This window comes from Perognathus longimembris, chromosome 1 (genome assembly GCF_023159225.1).
Source record: "Perognathus longimembris pacificus isolate PPM17 chromosome 1, ASM2315922v1, whole genome shotgun sequence".
NCBI classification, from domain to species: Eukaryota; Metazoa; Chordata; class Mammalia; order Rodentia; family Heteromyidae; genus Perognathus; species Perognathus longimembris.
In genome coordinates, this window is record NC_063161.1 from 134,890,806 (window position 1) to 134,912,471 (window position 21,666).

Here is a 21,666-nt window from a genome sequence, read left to right on the forward strand (position 1 = left end):
AGGCCCTGAGTCCAAGGCCCAGGACTGGCAAAAAAAAATAAATAAATAAAAAAAAAATAAAAGTTAAATTTTTTTTTACATTTTTAAAGGAAGTACCAAACCAGAAACTGTCTATAATTAAGGGGTGTTAGAAGAATATCCTTTTGCAAAGCACAAAGAATTACTGAATCATCAAATCCAGATGTGTTTACCTTAAAAACTAAAATTTTATTTAGACAAATTATACAAAAGAAGACTTTGAACTTGCACAAAGATACCCTGAAATTTATCCCTTGCACTCTTGAACAAACACTAGATTGGTATCTTCCACTGTTCATTATATCTTGTAAATACACTTATTCTGAATTACTGAATGACGTAAAAGTAATCAAGGTTTTGAAAAGAGGGTAAGTAACCCAAGTTATATACAATAGGAATATACATGCTCAATAATTAGGGAAAGATATTCAACTCTGGTTATAAGAAAATCAGATATTGTGGTCTACTATATTGGCACAGATTATAATATTCCTGCTGTCAATTACAGAGTGAGGCACTGAGCATATTCATGCTGTTGAAAGGAATACGCATTAGGAAACTTTTCAGTAGGACAATTTGGTTGCATGTATCAGAAATCTTAAATAAAAGATATACCAGATATCCCAAGAAATATAATTCAAGAAGCCCTGAAAATATATTTGGAGATTTGCAGTGAATGTCTGTCATCTGTCTGTCTGTCTGTCTGTCTGTCTATCTTTGCCAGGTCTGGGGCCTGGTCCTGTCCCTGTGCTCCTGTGCTTTTTTGCTCAAGGCTAATACACTACCACTTTAAGCCATAGCTCTTCCACTTCTAGCTTTTTTTTTTTTTTTTTTTTTTTTTTTTGCCAGTCCTGGGGCTTGGACTCAGAGCCTGAGCATCATCCCTGGCTTCCTTTACTCAAGGCTAGCACCCTACCACTTGAGCTACAGCGCCACTTTGGACTTTTTCTGTTTATGTGGTGCTGAGGAACCAAACCCGGGGCTTCCTGCATGTTAGGCAAGCACTCTATTGCTAAGCCATATTCCCAGCCTTCTCCTAGCTTTTCTGTAATTAACTGTAGATCCCATCCCCCGCCAGCCCCAACAACAATCTTTAGATCTCAGCCTCCTGAGTAGCTAGGGTTACAGGCATGAGTGACTGATACGTGGCTTTTATACATTTTTAACCCTAAAAAACTGGAAATATAAACAATAATCACTATGTTTTAACATAAGATGAACTTACAGTGCAAGTTTGGATTACTAGAAAGCTATTTTAAAATCATAGTATCATAGTATCTACCCTATTCTGTCTCTGTATGTGTAGCATATAAAAATAGAAGACATTTCACTAGAAAGATACCATTAACCTTTAAAAAAAAAAAGCAAATTAAAAAGAAGCAAATTAAAACACAGAGATACCATTCCTCATTTCTTCTGTTTCACAGTAACTAGTACACAATCCTTTAACCTCACATACTGCTTGGGCTATAGGATAACTGTTACAATGTTAGCAAGACCACAAAATGGCAACCCTATATACATCACTTTCATAATATCTAGCACCATGTACAAAGTAACATATGCTGTCCACTTAACTTTTGCCCTGGTAACTTCACTTACAGGAATCCATCTCAAAGTACACTATCACAACTATGTATGCATAAGCCTATCTGAAGAACTATTTGTAACAGCATAAGAATGGAAACAGTGGGCTGGCATATCTACACAGTGGAGCATAAGCTGTTTTTTAAAGATATGGAATATTTCTATCCCCACCTCTAGATAAATTTTTAAGTTAAAAACATGTGAATAATATCTGCATTTTATTCAACAGAGAGGAAGAATCAAATATATATGAACAACTTGTATACATTCAAATTTTTAAAAGGGTCATGAAATTTCAAAGTGTTATATTAGAGAGATCAGAGAAAGGGGCCAAATAGATAAGAATTATCCAATTACAGTTTGCTTTATACACTTGATTTTGATGGCAGTAAAATATCCATGATTATAAAGACAAACATAAAAAAAAGAAACAAAGAAACAAAAACAGCCAGGCAGGCGCTGGTGGCTCATGCCTGTATACTAGCTATTTAGGAGATCTGAGGATCATGGTTCAAATGCAACCAGGGCAGAAAAGTTTGTGAAACTCTTACCTGCAATTAACCACCACAAAACTGGAAGCAGAGCTGTGGCTCAAAGTGGTAGAGTGACAGCTTTGAGCAAAAGAGCTCAGGGACAGCGCCCAGGCCCTGAGTTCAAGCCCTAAAACCACTACCAACAACAACAAAAAGAACACAGAAACATAACATCATATCATGGGAAATTCTATAAGAGCATTACAAGAGGAAAAAAAAAAGAGGAGATGGAAAGGAAACCTATAGATTAAAAAAATGGGGGGCTGGGGATATAGCCTAGTGGCAAGAGTGCCTGCCTCGGATACAAGAGGCCCTAGGTTCGATTCCCCAGCACCACAAATACAGAAAACGGCCAGAAGCGGCGCTGTGGCTCAAGTGGCAGAGTGCTAGCCTTGAGCGGGAAGAAGCCAGGGACAGTGCTCAGGCCCTGAGTCCAAGGCCCAGGACTGGCCAAAAAAAAAAAAATGGGAGGCTGGAGTATAGAAAAACAGTAACATAAGCTTGGTATTCAGGAGGCCCTGCATTCAATGACAGAAAGGGGAGGAGGAGAAGGGAGAACAGAGAGGGGAGAAAGGAGAGGGGAGAGGTGAGAGAGAATGACATGAACCAGAACCAACTGTAATGTATCAGAGTCCCTGTCCAAAAAACGTCAGGAAAATCCCAACATTCACTAATACATTTGATTAACTTTCCTAGACACGATCAGGATATTGGGAAGGGAGGGAGGAGAGAAATGCCTGTATTTCACAGATATAATAACTGATCTAGTATAGGGCTGGGACCTTCCTCTAATATTCATTCATTCATTCATTCTTTCATTCATTTTCAGAACGGGGGGATTGATTCCAGGGCATTCAAGTTGCACTCCTGAGTTTTATCCCTATATGTTATTTTATTAAAACTGTACCTAAAGATTCTAAGTTACAGATATAGGGCAAATTATTTTTAAAAAGGTTTAATAAGTCACCTAGTTATGCATCAACTTATATGCCTCTACAAGTACTTTTCTTGAAGATTGGAAGCTGTATTTATGATGGGCATTAATGGGTAAAACTGACATCTCTGAGTTCTACTGAACTTCTATTTAAGATACTTACAAAGAGATGCTATAACTTAGCTCTCTAATTTACTTAGCTTCCTCTAAAGTAAAAACAAACTTTTCCTGGCTCTCTGTACATATTGAACAAACCAACAGCAACAACTGCAAAAATCTTAACTGCTCAAGGCACAGGGAAATTAGGGCTATAAGCTTATGATCTCTAGCATAATTACCATGAGATAATGAGACTACATCTTCAATGAAGCAAATAGATTGGAAGGTGAAAAAAACCCTGTGAGCCACTGAAGAAGTTACTTAGAAAGCATGATAAATTCATTCCAATTTAGCCTACTCCTCTTACCTTACTTTTCAAAACTCCTGTACACAACCAATATCCAAAGAACAATAGCAAGAAATAGTTAAGCAGAAAATAATTATTGTCAACCTTGAATAAATCTAGCTCAGATACAAAGGTAAGGAGAAAGGGACCAAATAGTTATACATATTTAATATTATATCAAAGCTCAGGGAAAAAATATTACAGAGTTTATCCAACCAGAAAAGTTTTATAGATACAGTCATATGTTTTAAAATATTTTTGTGACTGGGAGACTGTCTATATCCTGTTTGCCTATACCTACTTGGATTATGTTTCAGCTTTATGAAAGTCATAAAATAAATAAGCCTAGTTCTTTAAGGCTGAGGTACAGAGTGCCTGAAAAAAAAATGAGTTGTAGCAAAAGAATATACAGCTGTTTGGAGCAAGCAATTTAAGGAAAAAAATCATGACTTAGGCTAAGTTGGAAAGTGGGTTTTCTATTATGTGGAAAGCATAAACGTGAAGCCTGAGGGGAAGCTGGAGAAGAAGGGCAAGAATACATGGCCGGGGGGAGGGGAGCGGGGGAGGAAGAGTGAGGGAAGTGATGACATTACGCAAAAAGAATATCTTTACCTGACTTATATAACTTTTGTACATCACCTTTATAATAACAAATTAAAAATTAAAAAAGAGGGCTGGGAATATGGCCTAGTGGTAAAGTGCTTGCCTCGTATACATGAAGCCCAGGGTTCAATTCCTCAGCACCACATATATACAAAAAGGCCAGAAGTAGCACTGTGGCTCAAGAGGTAGAGTGCTAGCTTTGAGCAAAAAGAAGCCAGGGACAGTGCTCAGGCCCTGAAGCCACGCCTCAGGACTGGCAACAAAAACAAAACAAAAAAATAAAATAAAATAAGAGTACACTGGGGAACACGGAGATATATTTAAGGAATATATCTCCATAGGTGGAACAAGTAGAATAGTGAACAGGAAGGTTCTATCACTATGAGATAGAATCAGACGGTCAGATAAGCAACTTGAAGTTTTGATTAGACCAATGTTTTCTAAATATTTGCTAAGTATAAGATAATTTGAACTAAGTTAACACTGTGTTCAAATTCAACCTAGTTTGACTTGCAATTCTGGTTTAATAAATCCTTTCTGCTTTATTTTACAGCTCATTAATCTTTACAGGTATTCTTTAAAACATCTTGTAGGTTTCTAGTTCTCTGGGTTTGTGTAGAAAGATAAATGCACAAATATTTTTAGCTTGGTTTTAGCTAAATCTAGAGTTTAAAAAATCAATGCTTCCTTTATGTATAACATGGTTTTCTAGAAAAAGTATGTTATTTCAAAACAGACTCTTAGTTCTACAACTAAAGAATAGCATTTGGGGAAAGTATCTAATGTAGTTCTTCTACTCAATGTTTCAACTTTTCTTCCTAATATCTTAAGGATTCTTTTTACCCTTTGTACTTTTCAAAAAATTCTAGCAGACAATTTTAAATTGAAGTCATTTACAAATAAGGAAAAACTTAGTAGCTACTGTTCTTAAGGAAAGTGATCCTAACAATAGTATTCCATCAGTTCTAGAAGAAAGAATCACAGTATATGATGAAATTACAAAAAGAAAAACACAGGACTGGCAATGTGGCTTAGTGGTAGAGTGCTTGTCTAGCATGCATGAAGCCCTGGGTTCAATTCCTCAGTACTCCATAAACAGAAAAGGCCAAAACAATGCTGTGGCTCAAGTGGATGAGTGCTAGCCTTGAGCAAAAGGAAGCTCAGGGACAGTTCAAGCTCCAGACTGGCAAAAAAAAAAAAAAAAGAAGAAAAAGAAAGAAAGAAAAAAAACACACACACAAAGCACACTATAGTTTCCTACATACATATTATCATTATATATCTATAAGAAATGGCAATACGACACCTTATTGCTTATTATGTTTATATACAACTTTCAGTTTCCAAAAGAATTTTGACATTTCTTTTTTTTTTTTCCGGTGGCTCATTGGAGATAATAGTCTCATGGATTTGCCTTTCTTTGAACTATAATCCTCAGACCTCAGCCTTCTGAGTAGCTAGGCAGGCATGAGCCACTGGCGCCTGGGTTTCATTTGTGTTTTTCATAGTGCTTTTTCTGAAAAGGGTCAAATGTTGTATATAGATTTAAAATATGGATTGCAAGCTACCAAGAAAGAAACACATTTCAAACAAAAAACACTAAACATTAAATACGACGTGGTGGAACAAAGCATTGCAATCCAAGATACATGTTTCGGGTCCTAGTTGTGTCTGTAACAAGCTAGGTTCCTGTGACTTATTTTATTTTGGATCTTAAACCGTAAAGAAAGTAGCTTTTACTCATCGTTCATTTTAAATTTGTCTTTGTAATTAAAGCCTTTTATTTTTCACAATTAGTGCAGTTTCAAGTACTGCTTTATAATAACAGTCCAAATGAACACAAATAATTTTGCCATATGGAGTTAGATCTTCATTTTATCTCATTTTAACTTGAAGTTTGGGCCACTTCGCACACTCAAACTTGGCTGGAGGGCGCTGATGAAAGATTCTTTTCTAAGATGGAATGATGGGGAACAGGTTGAGAAGTAGTCAGTGTTACGTCTGCAGCTGGCTATTCTCAAATCAAGAGCAATGATGAAGAAATATGCTTCAGTGAGGAGCTAGATTGTTAAATTCTGGAAGAGAACCTGAATTGAGCATAATCACACCCTCTACCTTTCCAACCTTTCCTTAGTCCTCCCAGTAGACACCAAAAGCAGTCTCCAGTTCCGGGTTCCCAACCAATCGTAAGAGGCCACAACAGAGGGCTGTACCAGGCCGGGCACCGTTTCAGGATCTCAAGAGTGAGTGAGATTCCCAGGACCCCAGCACCTGTCGCTTCACACCCTTCCCAACCGAGAGGGTAGGAGGAAACCCTTGGTCTCTCCTCGGTCCTCGCGAATTCGGGTTACACGCCCTGACAAGGCGGGAACACCCAGGGTACTGGGAGAATGGGGGGTAAAAGACAGCTCCCTCGCCGTGACCCTCCCGTCCACTCCCCTTCCCCAGGGCTGATTCTCGGGCTTACGGGTCCCAACCCCCTCGACCGAGGTTTCCCAGGCCTTTAGGACCCGGGGCCCAAGAAGGCAAAAGACAAGATGACAAAAGTGAAGGCAACTGAGGAAGGGTACGTCCCTAGCCCCGGTAGGAGAACGTAGGGAAACCGGGGCAGCGCCATCCCCGTTCCCAGTGAGAGTGGGGGGCGGTCGGTGTGTCCGTCCCGAGGGTTTGTCATTCCCCCACTCACTCACCAGGAGCAGCAGGGAGCATCTGAGGTCGGGTAAGGAGAGGAAGAGTGCAGGATTCATGGTAATGCTGGGGTCCTTGGCGGGGACAGGAGTCGGCGGCGGGGATCGGGCTGGGCTAGGCTAGAAAAGGGCTGGGCTCCGGGAGCCCGCGGCTGCACCTCGTCCTCTCGACCCGGCGCTCCAGCGGCGAACACCCGGGACAACTTCCAGAGAGGCCTCGCACGCCCTCACTTCCGGGTCCTGCCCACGTCAGAGCACGACGGGAAATGTAGTTCTAGCCTACCCTCGTCAAGCCAAATCATGCGGCAATGAGAACTCCCTTTCCCAGTAGGCCCTAGGCCCAGCGCCGAGCCTTCTTCGCGCGGGGACCTGTGGGATTGAGAGGGCAGAGGGCCGCGTATTTCTGAGCTTCTCAAGATGCGAACTACAGATCCCATGAGGCTTTGCGGCCGAATGCTCAGGGTGGCTTTCTGAGGGTTCGCTGACTTCAGCACCCCGAGGTTCGACCCTGTTGGGGGCCTGGCAGGAGGGGCGGTCCCCCCTCCGGCGAGGGGGGTCGTGCCTCCTGGAGCCGTCCCTGGGACCTCAGTCCTGGAGGAGGCGAGGGTGAGTAGGAATGGGCCTTGGCTGGGGAGGCTCGGAACGATCTGTGGGCACCGTCCTGGCCGCCGCTGCCCACCCTGGGCCCTCTTGGTCTGACTGTGGCCTGAGCCTCCATCGTTGGCCTCCTCGCCTGCTGCCTCTTCTTTATGCGCTTAGAGGCTCCGTTATAGAAAGTGAGCCACCACTGGGGACTTCAGTGAGATAGTGTCTTTTCCCTGTCAAGAGTAGAGAAGGTAAAGGTTGGGAAAAGCACGTTCGAAACTGGAAAGTTTAGCGCGCCAGAGCGATTGCTTCTAAGTCATGGATCACTCCTGCAAGTTAGCCAAGCAGTCTAGGATTTAACCTGGCCCCGGGTAACCCCTCCAGCGTCTTCTGTAAACACCCAGTCCGGCCCACGTGTTGGACAAGTTGGCCATGTAATCACTCCTGAGCTCCCAAGAAGCACTCTTCCGCTTTTGTGGTCTTCCTCTCTTCCTTTGCTTCAGCTTTCCAGCTTCCTGAGGTGCCCTTCACTCCCTTCTCTTTGTGGAATGCCATCTCAGACGTCATTATCTCTGACATGTCACAACTTACCAGCCTTTCCTCGTAGATAGAATTATATTTCCTTTGTATGTGACTGTAGCACCACTAGCTTTGCCCAGCTATGATTATTAGGTCATGTATTACACTGGCTTGTGTTATAATTAACTATGTTATACATTTACATGTTATAGCTCTTTAACAAAGCGGTTTGGATTGTCATCTATAAAAAAGTGATTTACTGGGGAAACATCACTGCTAAAATATGCACTTGTGCTATAAAGAACCCTAGAGGAATGATTTTCCCAGTGTGTCAAAATTCCTGGCAAAATCTCACATAGATCTAATTCCTGCCACAGTGTTCTTATCTCTATACAACTCTGCAACCTTTCTGACAGAGCCCAAGTTAAAACTGGGGAATTAAGAAAGAATAGATTCATGAGCATGAGCTCCTTAATCTAAAAAGTTAAACTTTGATCCTGCTTACCCTTTGCACTTAGGATTCATCCTGTGACCTTTCATTCAACAAACATTTACTGAGCACCAATCGTATCTGTTTATATGCTAAAATTTATTAGGTAAAATGCATAAGTAAAGTCTAATTTTATTATATCCTTTTCAAAGTATAGCAGGAGTTTCATGATTCTGATGTGCCTAAAGCTCAGAATCTAAAATGTCAGATCTTCAGAACAATGCTTTACCCATACTTGACACCACTTGCTAAATGAATGAACATGGGGCATCCTTTCCATTTTATAGAGTCAAGCAAGCTGAGATAGTCTTAAGAACACACTGCTGCTTATTAACACACCAGGCAAAGTACTCAAGTATAATTATTTTTCTACCATGTTTCCACCTCACCCTGTTTTGTAGTCTCTCCTACAGGATTTAAATGTAGCCCAGAATATGAGGATGTTTCCTCTTGACATGACAGACATGTTGAGACATGTCTCATTACATCCTCTACCTCCATATTTTCTGCCATCATGTTAACGCAAATTGTCATCAAAATAAAGACACAAAGAGCTCACCTTGTACCATAATTCTACAAATATTTTCTCTCTATGAATTTGAATCAATATTCCATGCTCATAACAACGTAAGAACCAGTTCAGCAATTGTAGCACAGACCCAGAGTTTATGGAGCAAAACATTCAGATCCCCAGAAAACAAAGAAATTGGAATGACATCCTTTTTTATGAAATCAGAGGAGGACTTGTCTACCTTCATGGCAACAATCAACTGGAATGTATTAAAAACAGCTCCTGTCACATAAGTATGTACACTCCAGTTTGCTATAGTCCCTACGTATCTTTTACTTGTTACCTTTCTGGTCCTCATAGGCATTCAGGTTGAAACTTTAATAGAATGTCTTATGTTTAGGAAGGATTTTTAAGATAAATAATGCACCTATTCCCTCCCTTTTTCTTATCAGATGCTTGAATACTTGTTGCACTTATGACATAGCCCAACCTCTGTTTATTACACAAAAACATACACAACACCATCTGGAAAATACTTTTTAATGTCATATGGTTAATCTTAAAAAGTGTTCCAAGTAATATCTCAAACTAGTCTTATTTATTCCTGAGAAGGACCAAGAAGAGAACAAATAAAAATATTGCCTTTGTGTTCATGAAGAAAAGAAATAGGTACCTTTTAATTTAGTGTTTAAATCTAGTTAATTGACTTGATCATTAAGTTTACAACAAAACCTTTTTCTGGGTTGATCAATAAGTTGATTCCCAGCATCAGTTTTAATATCTAGTATTACATGATATTCTATTACTCGCACTTAGAAGTCACTATGACTTTTGAACTCTGTGCCTAATGTTAAATATACAAAGGGCATCTAATTTCCCACACTATGGAAATTCAAGGCCTAGGGGTGTAGATTTTTCTTTATCCTAATCAAACATTTCTAGTAAATAATGCTTATACATACCTACTTGGAACTAATGAGAAGATATCATAAATGTCTCCTGCGTAAACTTATTGCCTGAATCATTATTTCAGGTTGCAGTTGTTGAGCCAGACTATGAGCACACCAGAGAATCTGCTATCCACTGGCTCCTCATTAGCATCACAAGTTCATGCTGCTGCAGTTAATGGAGATAAAGGTGCTCTTCAGAGACTCATAATAGGTAAGCACTCCCCTTAGATTTAGAAACCATGAACACAACTCTTTGTCCTAAGAAAGTTGCTTAACATTAGTTTAGATTTGCAATGCACTTGCCTATTTACATGAAAATATATTAGTATTTACTCTAGCACTTGGATAAGAAAGAAATTAAGTCCTGAAACCTAAAAATATGCATTAGGGTTAGATGGAAATTATTTATGAAATTTCTATGTATTTGACTCTGAATCTAGATAATACAATATTACATAGGGAACTTATTTGGCTGGGGGTGTGACTCAGATTACTTGCCTGGCATAAGTAGTACCACAGGCTGTATGATTGGCATCACCTAAAAAAAGTGTTAGTTCATCTTTATAATAAAAAGGATCTAGAATGAAGATAGTTGATAAATGATCTTTTATTTAATATAGAGTACACTCCAAGTGCTAATACTTAGACATAAATTTGTGATTTAAAAGTGATTCATTGTTCTCACTCATTTATCTATATATATGATATCAATGTTGAAGTCCAACGTCGAAGTTCTTGAAGGAGAAAATAAAATAGGAGAAAGGCAATATTTAAGAGTAGAGTGGCACGGAGGCTGGGAATCTGGCCTAAAAGGCTAGGATGGCTAAGAATTTTTCCAAGTTGTAAAGTAAATAATTCTAATGTATTCACAAACCCTCACAAGAATAAATAAAATAAACATTTAAGTTTTTTGTTTTGCTTACGTTCTTTTTTTAAACTTTTTTTTAATTGTCAAAGTAATGTACAGAGGGGTTACAGTTATATGCAAGGCAGTGAGTACAATTCTTATCAAACTTGTTACCTCCTCCTTTGTTTTTCTCCCACATTCCCCCCTCCCCAGTTCCCTCCCTACCCTGTCCTGAGATGTACAGTTGGTTTACAGCATATTGTTTTGTAAGTATTGCTGTTGCATTAGTTCACCTTTTACCCTTTGTCTCTCCATTGTGGTGTACCCCTCCCCTAGTTCCAATAAACATACATGGAATACCCAGTGTACCAAAGTCAGTTACAGTGACATCAGGGGTAAAAGCATGGGGAAGAAAGACAAAAGAAAAAGGCACAGTTCCATAGGGTACATTAGAAATAACAACAACAAAGACAAACCATTTATTTTCATCTTATCTGTAGTCTTCATGTACGCCAGTGCCTGGTAACATCATGACTGACAACTCAGGCTGCAAAATGAAATCCAACCTACTTGAACTTTCACACTTGTTTCTTCAACATTTGTTTTCATCTTGTTTTTCTTTTTTTTTTCTTTGCCAGTCCTGGGCCTTGGACTCAGGGCCTGAGCACTGTCCCTGCTGGCCGTTTTCCATATATGTGGTGCTGGGGAATCGAACCGAGAGCTTCATGTGTAGGAGGCAAGCCCTCTTGCCACTAGGCCATATTCCCAGCCCCCTTCATCTTGTTTTTCTAGTTTCACCTGGAGCTTCTGTCCATGTACCCTACCCTCTAATGAAGTGAGAGGCTGTTCTGTTTCTCAGTACTTTTTCTCTACATCTTTCTTCTGCTTCTACTTTACCTTTTCTATAAAACAAACTACTAAACTCCTTCTTATCCTTAGATCCAAAACCATGTGCCATATACTCTGAAGATTTCTCTTCCTCTATAGAGACAATGTCGTTACTTCACCTCTCACCTCAGCTGCTGCATGCACAATTCCCCCCTGGAACTGATGTTTCTCACGGCCTCCATAGCACTCATGTGAACATCCATTCCATCATTCAATTAAAAGGCTCTTAGTTCCAGCTCACTTACAAAGGAAAAGCAATCATTTCTCATCTTCACTGAGACTTCCCTTCTCCAGTTTTGAGCATCTGTTTCTTTCTGTGTTTAACTTCCCTCTTCTTTCATCTACCTGAATGTAAAACCATGTCTCACAACTGTGTTGATGTACAGCTGAACTGCTCCAATTGCAATTTGAAGAAGATAGAAGATATACTGTACAGTATATTCAATTTTCATTATAGAACAAAGATACATAGGCAGTCCAAGATGGATAGACAACCTGCCTTATAAAATCTGCTTGGGGAGGGGCTGGGGATATGGCCGAGTGGCAAGAGTGCTTGCCTCGTATACATGAGGCCCTGGGTTCGATTCCCCAGCACCACATATACAGAAAACGGCCAGAAGTGGCGCTGTGGCTCAAGTGGCAGAGTGCTAGCCTTGAGCAAAAAGGAAGACAGGGACAGTGCTCAGGCCCTGAGTCCAAGGCCCAGGACTGGCCAAAAAAAAAAAATAATAATAAAAAAATAATAAATAAAATCTGCTTGGGTTGCTCGTAGAACTTGACTACCTTTCTCAAAATCAAAATGGCTTACATCTCTAGATCAGTGGAAGATACTATATTTGTAGTCAAATCCCAGACAACAGAACAGAGAAAGCAGTGTCTCATTAAGGAAAGTGGAGGTGCTCTAGACTTAGCCAAAGGGCCTCGCTTCAGATGAAAGAGGCTAAACACCCATCTTTCTGAAGGTGGCGTCATACCAAGGCAAACCTCAGGTGCAACTTCTCCAGAAAGAAAATAAGAGAATGGGATGATAATTGTAATGAAAAACCTGCCACCCAAACCAAACCTTGTGAGCCATCTTCACCCATTGTCTCCACTTTTTCACTTTAACCACCTCTTTAATAAAAGGAACAAGATAGATGTATATACTTCTTATTTTGAACCATACATACAGACATTAAACATATGTGTAATTTAATATGTAAATATAAAGCAAACATCCATCTGACCACCACCTAGGTCAAGGAACAGAAAATTGTCCTCTGAAATTCTTCATGCAAGTCTCCTTTCTCCCCTAGAGTAATTTGCTCTTTTGCTTTGTTTGCCTTTTTTTTTTGAGTGCTGTGTCAAACTGAGGGCTTTATACATGTTAAGCACTGCACCTCTGATGTGCACTCCAGTCAATCTTAGCTTTGATGGTTGTCATTACATTGTCATTTTACTCTCTAAATATATATCCTTAAACACTGGAACTTAGTTTTGCCCCTTTTTAAAGCTTTTTCTCTTTACTAAATATACCATCTCCACTTGAGCTGGAAATATATATATATATGTATTTATATATATGCACATATACATATATATACATGATATAACTGTATATATGTGTATATATATTTATATAATTTCTCTGCTTAAAACTCTTTCAATGTTTCCAGTTCTAAAAATAAAATTTAGATCATTTCTGTTGTCTTGGTTTTTTTTGGGGGGTGGGGGTTGGTCTTCATATATATAAATATATATATATATATATTTTTTTTTTTTTTCCAGAGCTGAGGACCGAACTCAGGGCTTGCACTTGCCAGGCAGGTGCTCTTCTGCTGAGCCAGATCCCCAGCCCCAATTTAGATCATTTCTTTACTTAAAACTCTTTCATTACTTCTAGTCCTAAGAATAAAATTTAAAAGACTATGTGTACCTCCTTGTTCTCCAATATCACCCTTACCTCTCACTACTACCTTCCTAGGGAAACTCGATTTCTTTTTGTTTCTCAAACCTGCCAGGCCCTTTCCCATCCCAAGGAGATTTCCTGACATGCTGTTCTCTCCATTCTCTGTCTTACTCTTAGTCACCTAGTCTCCAGTCTATGGTTACTTCTTAAAAGACAACAGTAGAATTTGTCTCTGATTACATAACTGTATAATTATGTGAATGACTGTTTTGGTTGTTTGGGCTTTTTTGTTCTTTCTTTCTTCCTTCCTTTCTTTCTTTTGGGAGGGGGAGGGCAGGTTTGTTGTTGTTGTTGCCAGTCCTGGGGTTTGAACCTAGGGCCTGTTTATGAGCTTACTTGCTCAAAGTTACTGCTCTACCACTTGAGCCACAATTCCGCTTCCAGCTTTTTTGGTAGTTCATTAGAGATAAAAGTCTCACAGAATGTCCTGGCTAGGCTGGCTCTGAACTGTGATCCTCAGATCTTAGTCTCCCAAGTAGCTAGGATTACAGGCATGAATCACCAGCATCCAGCTGTACAACTGGTGTCTTACATAAGCTGGTGTGCTTCTGTGGGAATAGACTGGGTCTACATCACTACAGTGTTATGCTTGGCACACAGTTGACCCATGGGAAATATTTGCTGACGGAATTAATAAATAGTATAGTCATTTTTAAACTTAAGGCCAGAACTAAAAGTGAATGAGTTGAATTAAACTGAATTAATTGTGATTAAATTCCATGAGAACCAAAAATTTAAATCAGAAAGTCTTGAGGAAAAGAATTAATTTCTGAAGAATATAACCTTTAAAGAAAACAAAATAAGCAGTATGTTGTAAATTAAGAACACACCAGTTCAGGCATACCAGTTAACTAATGTGTTTCACTGTAAAATAGGAAAGCTTTCCTATAACTTTATTTTCTCAAAGAGAAAATCCTCAAGAATCAAAAAGCAGTCATGCTGTGGAGCCAGTGCAGAGCTGATAAATTGATCAACTTTTCCTGTGTTTTCTATCACCTGGTCTAAGGAACGCCTAGCTCATTACTGAGTAAGGGAACAATTTCATCCTTAGGGCTGTGCCATTGTGTCTTCTGGGCAGAGATACCTTTGCTCAGTGGCATTTCCAACACTTGCTGTTCATATTGAAACAAAAAATTCATCCATGTATTTTACTTAGCATGTGTTGATGGTTTCTAAATATAAGCTATATCTCTTTTCTAAGCAAGTGATATAGTACTACAGATGAAATTTTTTTCCTGAATCTTTGTTCACCAACTGCTCAGTGAATTCATTCACTTTAGCATTTTCTATTTTCCTTTCTCTGTTTCCATGGAGAAGTATGTCAGTGATGTGTTTGACTCCATGGAAACGGATGACTGTCTCTTTCTACATACACAACTAATTAAATCGAACACTTACTGTGCTGCCCATTGTCCTGGCAGAGAACTGAAGAGGCTTTCTTTGAATGAAGCATCATTTCAGTAGCAGCTTGTAGTGGTTAACCTAAGTCAGTGGATTAATGTTTTAATGTTATCCACTATTTCCTAGATTCTTATGGGTTAGAGTTTAGTTCTGGATACTATAAACATAAACGTATAGAGTAAAATCTTTATATGTCATAGTTATCATTTACAGCATGAAGCTTTTTCTCTTAAAATGAAATTCAAATGATTTTTTGAATACCAGAGATGTAATTTATGATAGAATTGAATTAGTTATTTTGTGTGTGTGCTGATCTGGAGGCTTGAACTCAGGGCCTGGGTGTTGTCTCTGAGAGTTTGTGTTCAAAGTTAATACTCTTATCACTTAAGCCAAAGCTCCACTTCCAGCTTTTGATGGTTAATTGGAGATAACAGTCTCACAGACTTCTGTGCCTGGGCTGGCTTGGACCACCATCCTCAGAGCTCAGCCTCCTAAGTAGCTAGGGTTACAAGGCATGATTCATCCAGCCTGGCTGAGTGGATTCTTTATAGCACTGTACAGTGTAGTATAATAGAAAGGTTAGATAAAGGTTATAGAGTCAGGTAAAGGTGCACATAGAATTCTAGTTCTGCTTAGTAAAGGAGATTGGGTACTCTTGGCTATGTTGCTTTATGTTTTTGAGCTTCCACTTCCTTATCTAAAGTACAGGTTGTATTTTATTTGTGCGAGAATTAAATGACAAAATTGATATAAAATATTACCATAGCCCCTGACATTTAGTAGATAATAAATTGCACCCTATGACTCTTACTGTTACATCAGGTTGGATTCAGAGTAAAGGTAAAAATAATTAAGTCTCCAGTCACTTCAGAATTGTCACAGAATGAAAAAGCACTAAATACTACGAAGACTAGTACTGTTTTCTTTGTGAAAACCAAATAAAATGATCTATAAATATATACAGTGTATGATATTTGATATTATCATTGATGCTAACAGATTGGCGTTTCTTTCCATTGATGTAGTGACTAGGCAGCTTCAGTCCGATTCTATCACAACTTCCATTACATTGTCCATGTTCTGAGCAAGCATAATCTCTCTGTGTCATTTTCTTCCCTATCTTTTAAAACATTTTCCACAACCATAGACATGGCAATAAGCTCTACAAACGACACCATTAAAGGCACTAATTTAGATACATCTTCCTTAACCTTAACCCTTAAGCTTTAAATCTTAGGGCTAGTAAATGTTTTAAAGATGGCTTTCTTATGTATACATGTTTATAGATGGATACTCAGACTTCTGTATCTATATAATCTGTGGTTTATGCATTAACATTTTCAATCAGCTGCAGATTAAAAATACTCAGAATGATTGCTTTATATTGGACATGTACTCTTTTTCTTGTCATTGTTTCCTGAGTAATATAGTATAACTATTCGTGTAGCATTTACATCTTAATAGAATTATAAGTTATCTAAAGAGAATTTGGGGTATATAGGAAAGAAGATAAGGTAGGTAACATACAAATACTATATGGCATTTTATGACTGAGCATCTACAGCTTTTGGAGTATGAATGGTCTAGAAACAATTCCCTATGGACACCAAGAGGTGACTACATTAACATGTATTTGCATCCATAAAAATAACTAATAAAATAGGCCTACATTCATAAAGTTGCTGTATTATGTCACAATTCATTAGTCCATTTAATAATGAAAAAGGTTTAGGTAATCTTAGTAGCTTCATTTTATAGGTAAAGAAACTGAGATACAAAGAGATTAAATAATTTGTCTAATACATTGCAGTACTAACTAAAGCCAAGAGGTCTGACTGTAGGGTCTATATTTTAAACAGTGAATCTATGGGTAAATATTTCTGCACACATGTATATTTTTCTCTTTATAAGTAGAGAATAAGAAAGAACTGATTAGGCTTGAAACTTGAATGATAAACGGAATGGTTATCTAGATTAGATTTGTGTGTGTGTGTGTGTTTGTGTCTCTGTGTGTGCTCACATGTGCTCACACATGCATGCATTATGGACTATTTTGTCAATGTGCTAAAGCATATAGATCTCAGGAAAAAAATAGGACCTTAAAGACAATATACAAGATTATAAAGGAAATAAGTATGTTGAAGTACCTTTACCAAATATTTTGAAATTAATATATACCAATTTATGTGAAATTAAAACATTATATAACAACATATATGCCATAATTTTTAAGAAAATACAATAAATAACAAGATCTATAACAGTCTAACAATAATGATTATTTTGCCATAATCGTAAGTATATATTATGTTGTAAGTAAACAATTAGAATGGGACAATATATTTTCAAAATACAGTAATATCTCAAGTATGTGAAAAATACAATATGGCCCTGTTATCATTAATTTCACTTCATGTTAGGACAACAAAATTCAGAACTTAAGGAATTTAGTTGTACAGCTAATAACTAGTGGAGTTGAAACTCAGACCAGGTTATTTGAAAGTCAATTGTTTGTTCTTTCCTTTGTTCTTATGTGGTCTCTCTAACAGGAAATAAATATTTTTTAAAAAATGATAACAAGTGCCTTCCCAAGTGCCTTTTCACAGCGTGATGAAGTGGGTGTAGGCAGGTGAAATAAATATATCTTGATGTCACATGAAGGTACATTTTAGAGTAAAGAACAGCATGTCGGTAGATGATGTCCTATTTGTGTTGGGCAGTGTGGTGATATAGCTATTCTCTTGATTAGCACAACCGTCATTGCTAGTGACACTCATTTCCTTTAACTACAGTTAGAACACTGGTTTCTGCATATACCAGCCCATTAACTAGTCAGATTCTTCTGCTTCAACTAGCCTTAAAATAACTGAATGCAATCAAGCAGTGGCTTTCCATCAGGGTTCCATCAGTTCAGCCTACTGATTTGTGTTCAGACAGAGCACATGCAGAATGCAAACCCAGTTAAACAAGCACCAATTGGTCATGGATTAGAGGCCATCTCCGCAGTTGCCAGAATAATTAAAAACACAGCACATTAGCCAGCTCCTTTTTTTATAAACTGCCCCTGACAAGAATGTGAATTCAAATGCACTGCCCTCCAGTGGATATTAGTTTCTGTAATAAACCTTATGTTTGTACAACATGTTGCAGGTATCAAAAACTTCCTAGTAATGAATTGTTGTATTTTATCTTCAAAGTAAGTTATGGTATAGACTTGATAAGTATTAGCCAAATGTTGAAATTGAAGATGGTGAAAATGGGAACTAACATAGATTGATGAAGGCCTAAATCTCTCTCATTTACTTTCTTTGGCCAGGAAGCTCAAAACCTGATGCTATTCTCTTTATGCAGGAAATAGTTAGAAACACACTGTCTTTGCCCTTGTACCATTCCTAAAGGGCCCAAAGTGGGACCCAGTGAGGTTGAATGTTGCTTTTTCTAGCAATGCATAGATAATATATATTTCCAATTTCCTCAAAAAGACAGCTTTTGCCTCATAGGCACAACATATTGAATGCTGGTGACATAACCCAATTAAATCCTCTCTTCTGGGAAATACAAATGCTAGTTACTCAAAAGCAAATTCTGTCAGGGATTGAAGTGAAGGTTTGAAATTTCCCTGTATCACAGGAGACTTGGAAGGAGGTAGCAACCAGCCTAAAATTCTCTGTCCTGGGAAGTAAAGTCACCTTCTAGCCCCATGGTATTGATTTTGCCTTGACCCTGTGCTTTATCAATTAGAATTATCTCTTGGTGTGATGATTGCCTCCATATCTCTGCAGTTATTACAAACACAATTACCAAATCTTCTCTCTTACTACTGTTTCCAAGACAGAATCACATTTTAAGGGGAATTATAATATTAATTACTCTTGCCTTGTTATTACTAGCTACTACTCTGTAAATAACACAAATAAGACATTAGTAGAGAATGTCCTGTACTCAAAAGAGACAACTAGAGACTTTAACTTGCTATAATGTATTCGCTACAATCCCTTTGATTCCAGAGAGCTCAAAACAAGAAAGGGAATGTGCCTAACCACATTTTAGATCTACATTGAGTTTAGTTTTAAATAAGACCTTACCTATAAATGCAGTGGTAGGATCTTTGGAATCTTCTAGAGTAGGTATCAGAGAGAATAATATCTAGTAATGTACCACTCAGAAGCCTTATGCATTGCAGCTTTTTTTTTTTAAATCAGGAACACTGATTCAAATTCTGACTTCAAACTCAAGATTCTGAAAAAGAATACTCATTTCCTCCAGGAGGTTCACACAACCTGTATTAGTAAGGCTCTTTCAGTTTGAGGAGCAATGACTTTTCTTCTCTTACTACTATTACTTGAGGAACCATATATTTGCAAAGTAAGTTGACTGAAGAAGGTATTAAGTCTCTCTGTGTACCATATACCCAAGATTAAAATATATATTGATCAGTTTTTGTGTGGGTTTTTTTGTTTGTTTGTTTTGCTGGTCCTTGAGCTTGACAGGGCCTGAGTGCTGTTCCTGAGTGTCTCTGTGTGCAAGACTAGTGCTCTCCCACTTGAGCCACAGCACTACTTCTGGCTTTTTTGTTTGTTTGTTTTTCTTTTCTGCCTGGGCTGGCTTCAAATCATGATCCTCAGTTGATCAGTATTTTTAAGAACTAATATAATCCCTAGTTTCAGGCACAAAACATCCTAGGCACACAGGCAACATGTTTTATTGCTATTGTTGTTGTTGTTTTAATCTAGCATTGGTATTTGCTCAAAGAAAACATTTCATTTGATCTGTGTGTGCTTCCCCCATTAACAGAGTTCAGCCCAAATCACCTGTCTTCATGCTCAATGCCTATGTGATATGTTAAACTAATTTGTAAGCATCTGATCATTATCTTTGATAAAAGTAGCAAAAAACAAAAATTGTGTGCTGATCCTGGGGCCTGAACTTAGGACATGTACATTGATCCTGAGTTTTTGTGCTTAAGGCTACTGCTTTGCTACTTGAGCCACAACTCCACTTATGACTTTTTGGTAGTTTATTGGAGATAAAGTCTCATAGACTTTTCTGTCCCAGCTTTCTTTAAATAGTAATCCTCAAATCTCAGCCTCCTGAGTTGCTAGGGTTACAGGACTAATGTCCATTAGTGACCTGCTAGCCAAACATTTTTACTTGGCATGCTTTGGCATCTTTCGTTGTTTAGTTTTCCTTCTCTTCCATGTACAATTGCTTACTTTTGAAAAATACACAATCAAATAAGATAAAGAATAGTTCTGGCCTACCCAGAAAACTGCCTTATAACTCTTCTAATGGATTTCCTCCCTGAACCCAGCCTCTAGGAAGCACTAATCAAATTTCTGCCCCTAGAGTTTTCACTTTTCCAGAATGCCATATAAATGTCATGCACTGTGAACCCTTTGTTTTCAGCTTTCATTTTTTCAAATTAGTGTATATTAATTAAACCAAAGGGATTTCATTGTTGTATTTCTTGATATGCATATGATCATACTCTTTATCTCCCCTCACCCCCTTTTTAAGCAATTTTAGTGGGTTTATTTTATTTTTTATGTATGCATATAGGACTGATTTCTCACATTTTGCATAAGGTATTTGAGATTTTTCTGTGTTGTTTGGGAAAAATCAGGATTAATACCTTTTTATTAATGAGCAGTATCCGATTAGAATGTTTCTTGTTTTTAGCAATTATGACTCAAACTAGCATGAATATCCATGGAAGGGGTTTCACGTGAACATAGCTTTCATGCTTTTGTTTTGCCTTAATAAATATGTTGGCAAAAGTTTACTAGGCATGTGGTAAGTATATATTTGTTAGTACAAAATTCACAACGTATCTTACCATTTAGCATTCTTGCCAGTAACATCTGCGAGTTCTATTGGTTGTACATCATCATCAGTATTCGACATTCTCAGGTTTCCTTTGGGTTTGATTTTCATCCCAGCTATTCAAGTGCATGAGTAATGGTAACACATTCTAAATTGAAATTACATTTCCCTGTATATTAGTGAGGGTGTGTGTCTTTTCATATGCTTATTTAGTGAAATGTCTATTCAAAAATTTTGCTCATATTTAATTGCGTTGTCTTTTTATTAATCAGTGTAGGAGTTCTTTACTCGGGAAAGAAGGTGTTATCAGATTGGTATTTGGCAAATATTTTCTCTCAGTTTGCTGCTTGTCATTTTGTTTTCTAATGATATTTTTCAAACCAAAGTATTTTATTTTGAATGAAATGCAATTTATTAATTTGTCCAGAAATTTTTCTTTTCTATCATATTTAAACCTTTATCCCAAGATTGCAAAGATTTCACCCTTGTTTGCTTCTAGAAGTTTTATATTATTACAGATTTTACATTAAAATTCATGATTTATTTTTAAGTAATTTTATATGCTGTGCTATTATGGAATAAATTAATATACACCACCCCCATATTCATATACCGAAATCCTAACTCTCCTCCATGTTAAGATAAGAGGTGGGGTCTTTGGAGATAATTGCATCATAAGGATGGAGCTCCCTTGAATGAAATTAGTGCCCTTATCAAGGGGACCCCAGAAAGTGCTCTAGCTCTCTTTTGTCACTGTAGAAAAATAAAATGAATTGCAGTCTACAATCCAGAAGCAGGCCGTCACCAGAACTTGACTATGACAACATCCTCATTTTATATTTTCAGATTGTAGATTGTGTGACATAAATTTGGGTTGTTTCCAAGCCACCCAGTCTT

The 21,666-nt window shown here is 37.9% G+C and overlaps 2 protein-coding genes across 5 annotated transcripts in view; one reads left to right on the forward strand and one right to left on the reverse strand.

The window, feature by feature from the left end:
• Erp44 (endoplasmic reticulum protein 44) overlaps positions 1–7,025 on the reverse strand; it is a 61,880-nt gene extending 54,855 nt beyond the window's left edge. Inside the window, exon 1 of one of the 2 annotated variants that reach the window (XM_048338129.1) lies at positions 6,811–7,025. In XM_048338129.1, coding sequence (XP_048194086.1) covers positions 6,811–6,867 — 57 coding nt within the window. In that variant the 5' untranslated portion in view covers positions 6,868–7,025. The remainder of the gene's footprint in view (positions 1–6,810) is intronic. The other variant, XM_048338138.1, reaches the window with a different exon arrangement.
• A 412-nt stretch (positions 7,026–7,437) lies between these two features.
• Invs (inversin) overlaps positions 7,438–21,666 on the forward strand; it is a 103,161-nt gene continuing 88,932 nt past the window's right edge. For 2 of the 3 annotated variants that reach the window (XM_048338083.1, XM_048338102.1), the window contains exons 1-2: positions 7,438–9,209; positions 9,946–10,073. In XM_048338083.1, coding sequence (XP_048194040.1) covers positions 9,070–9,209; positions 9,946–10,073 — 268 coding nt within the window. In that variant the 5' untranslated portion in view covers positions 7,438–9,069. Of the gene's footprint in view, positions 9,210–9,945; positions 10,074–21,666 lie in introns of those variants that run through there. The other variant, XM_048338093.1, reaches the window with a different exon arrangement.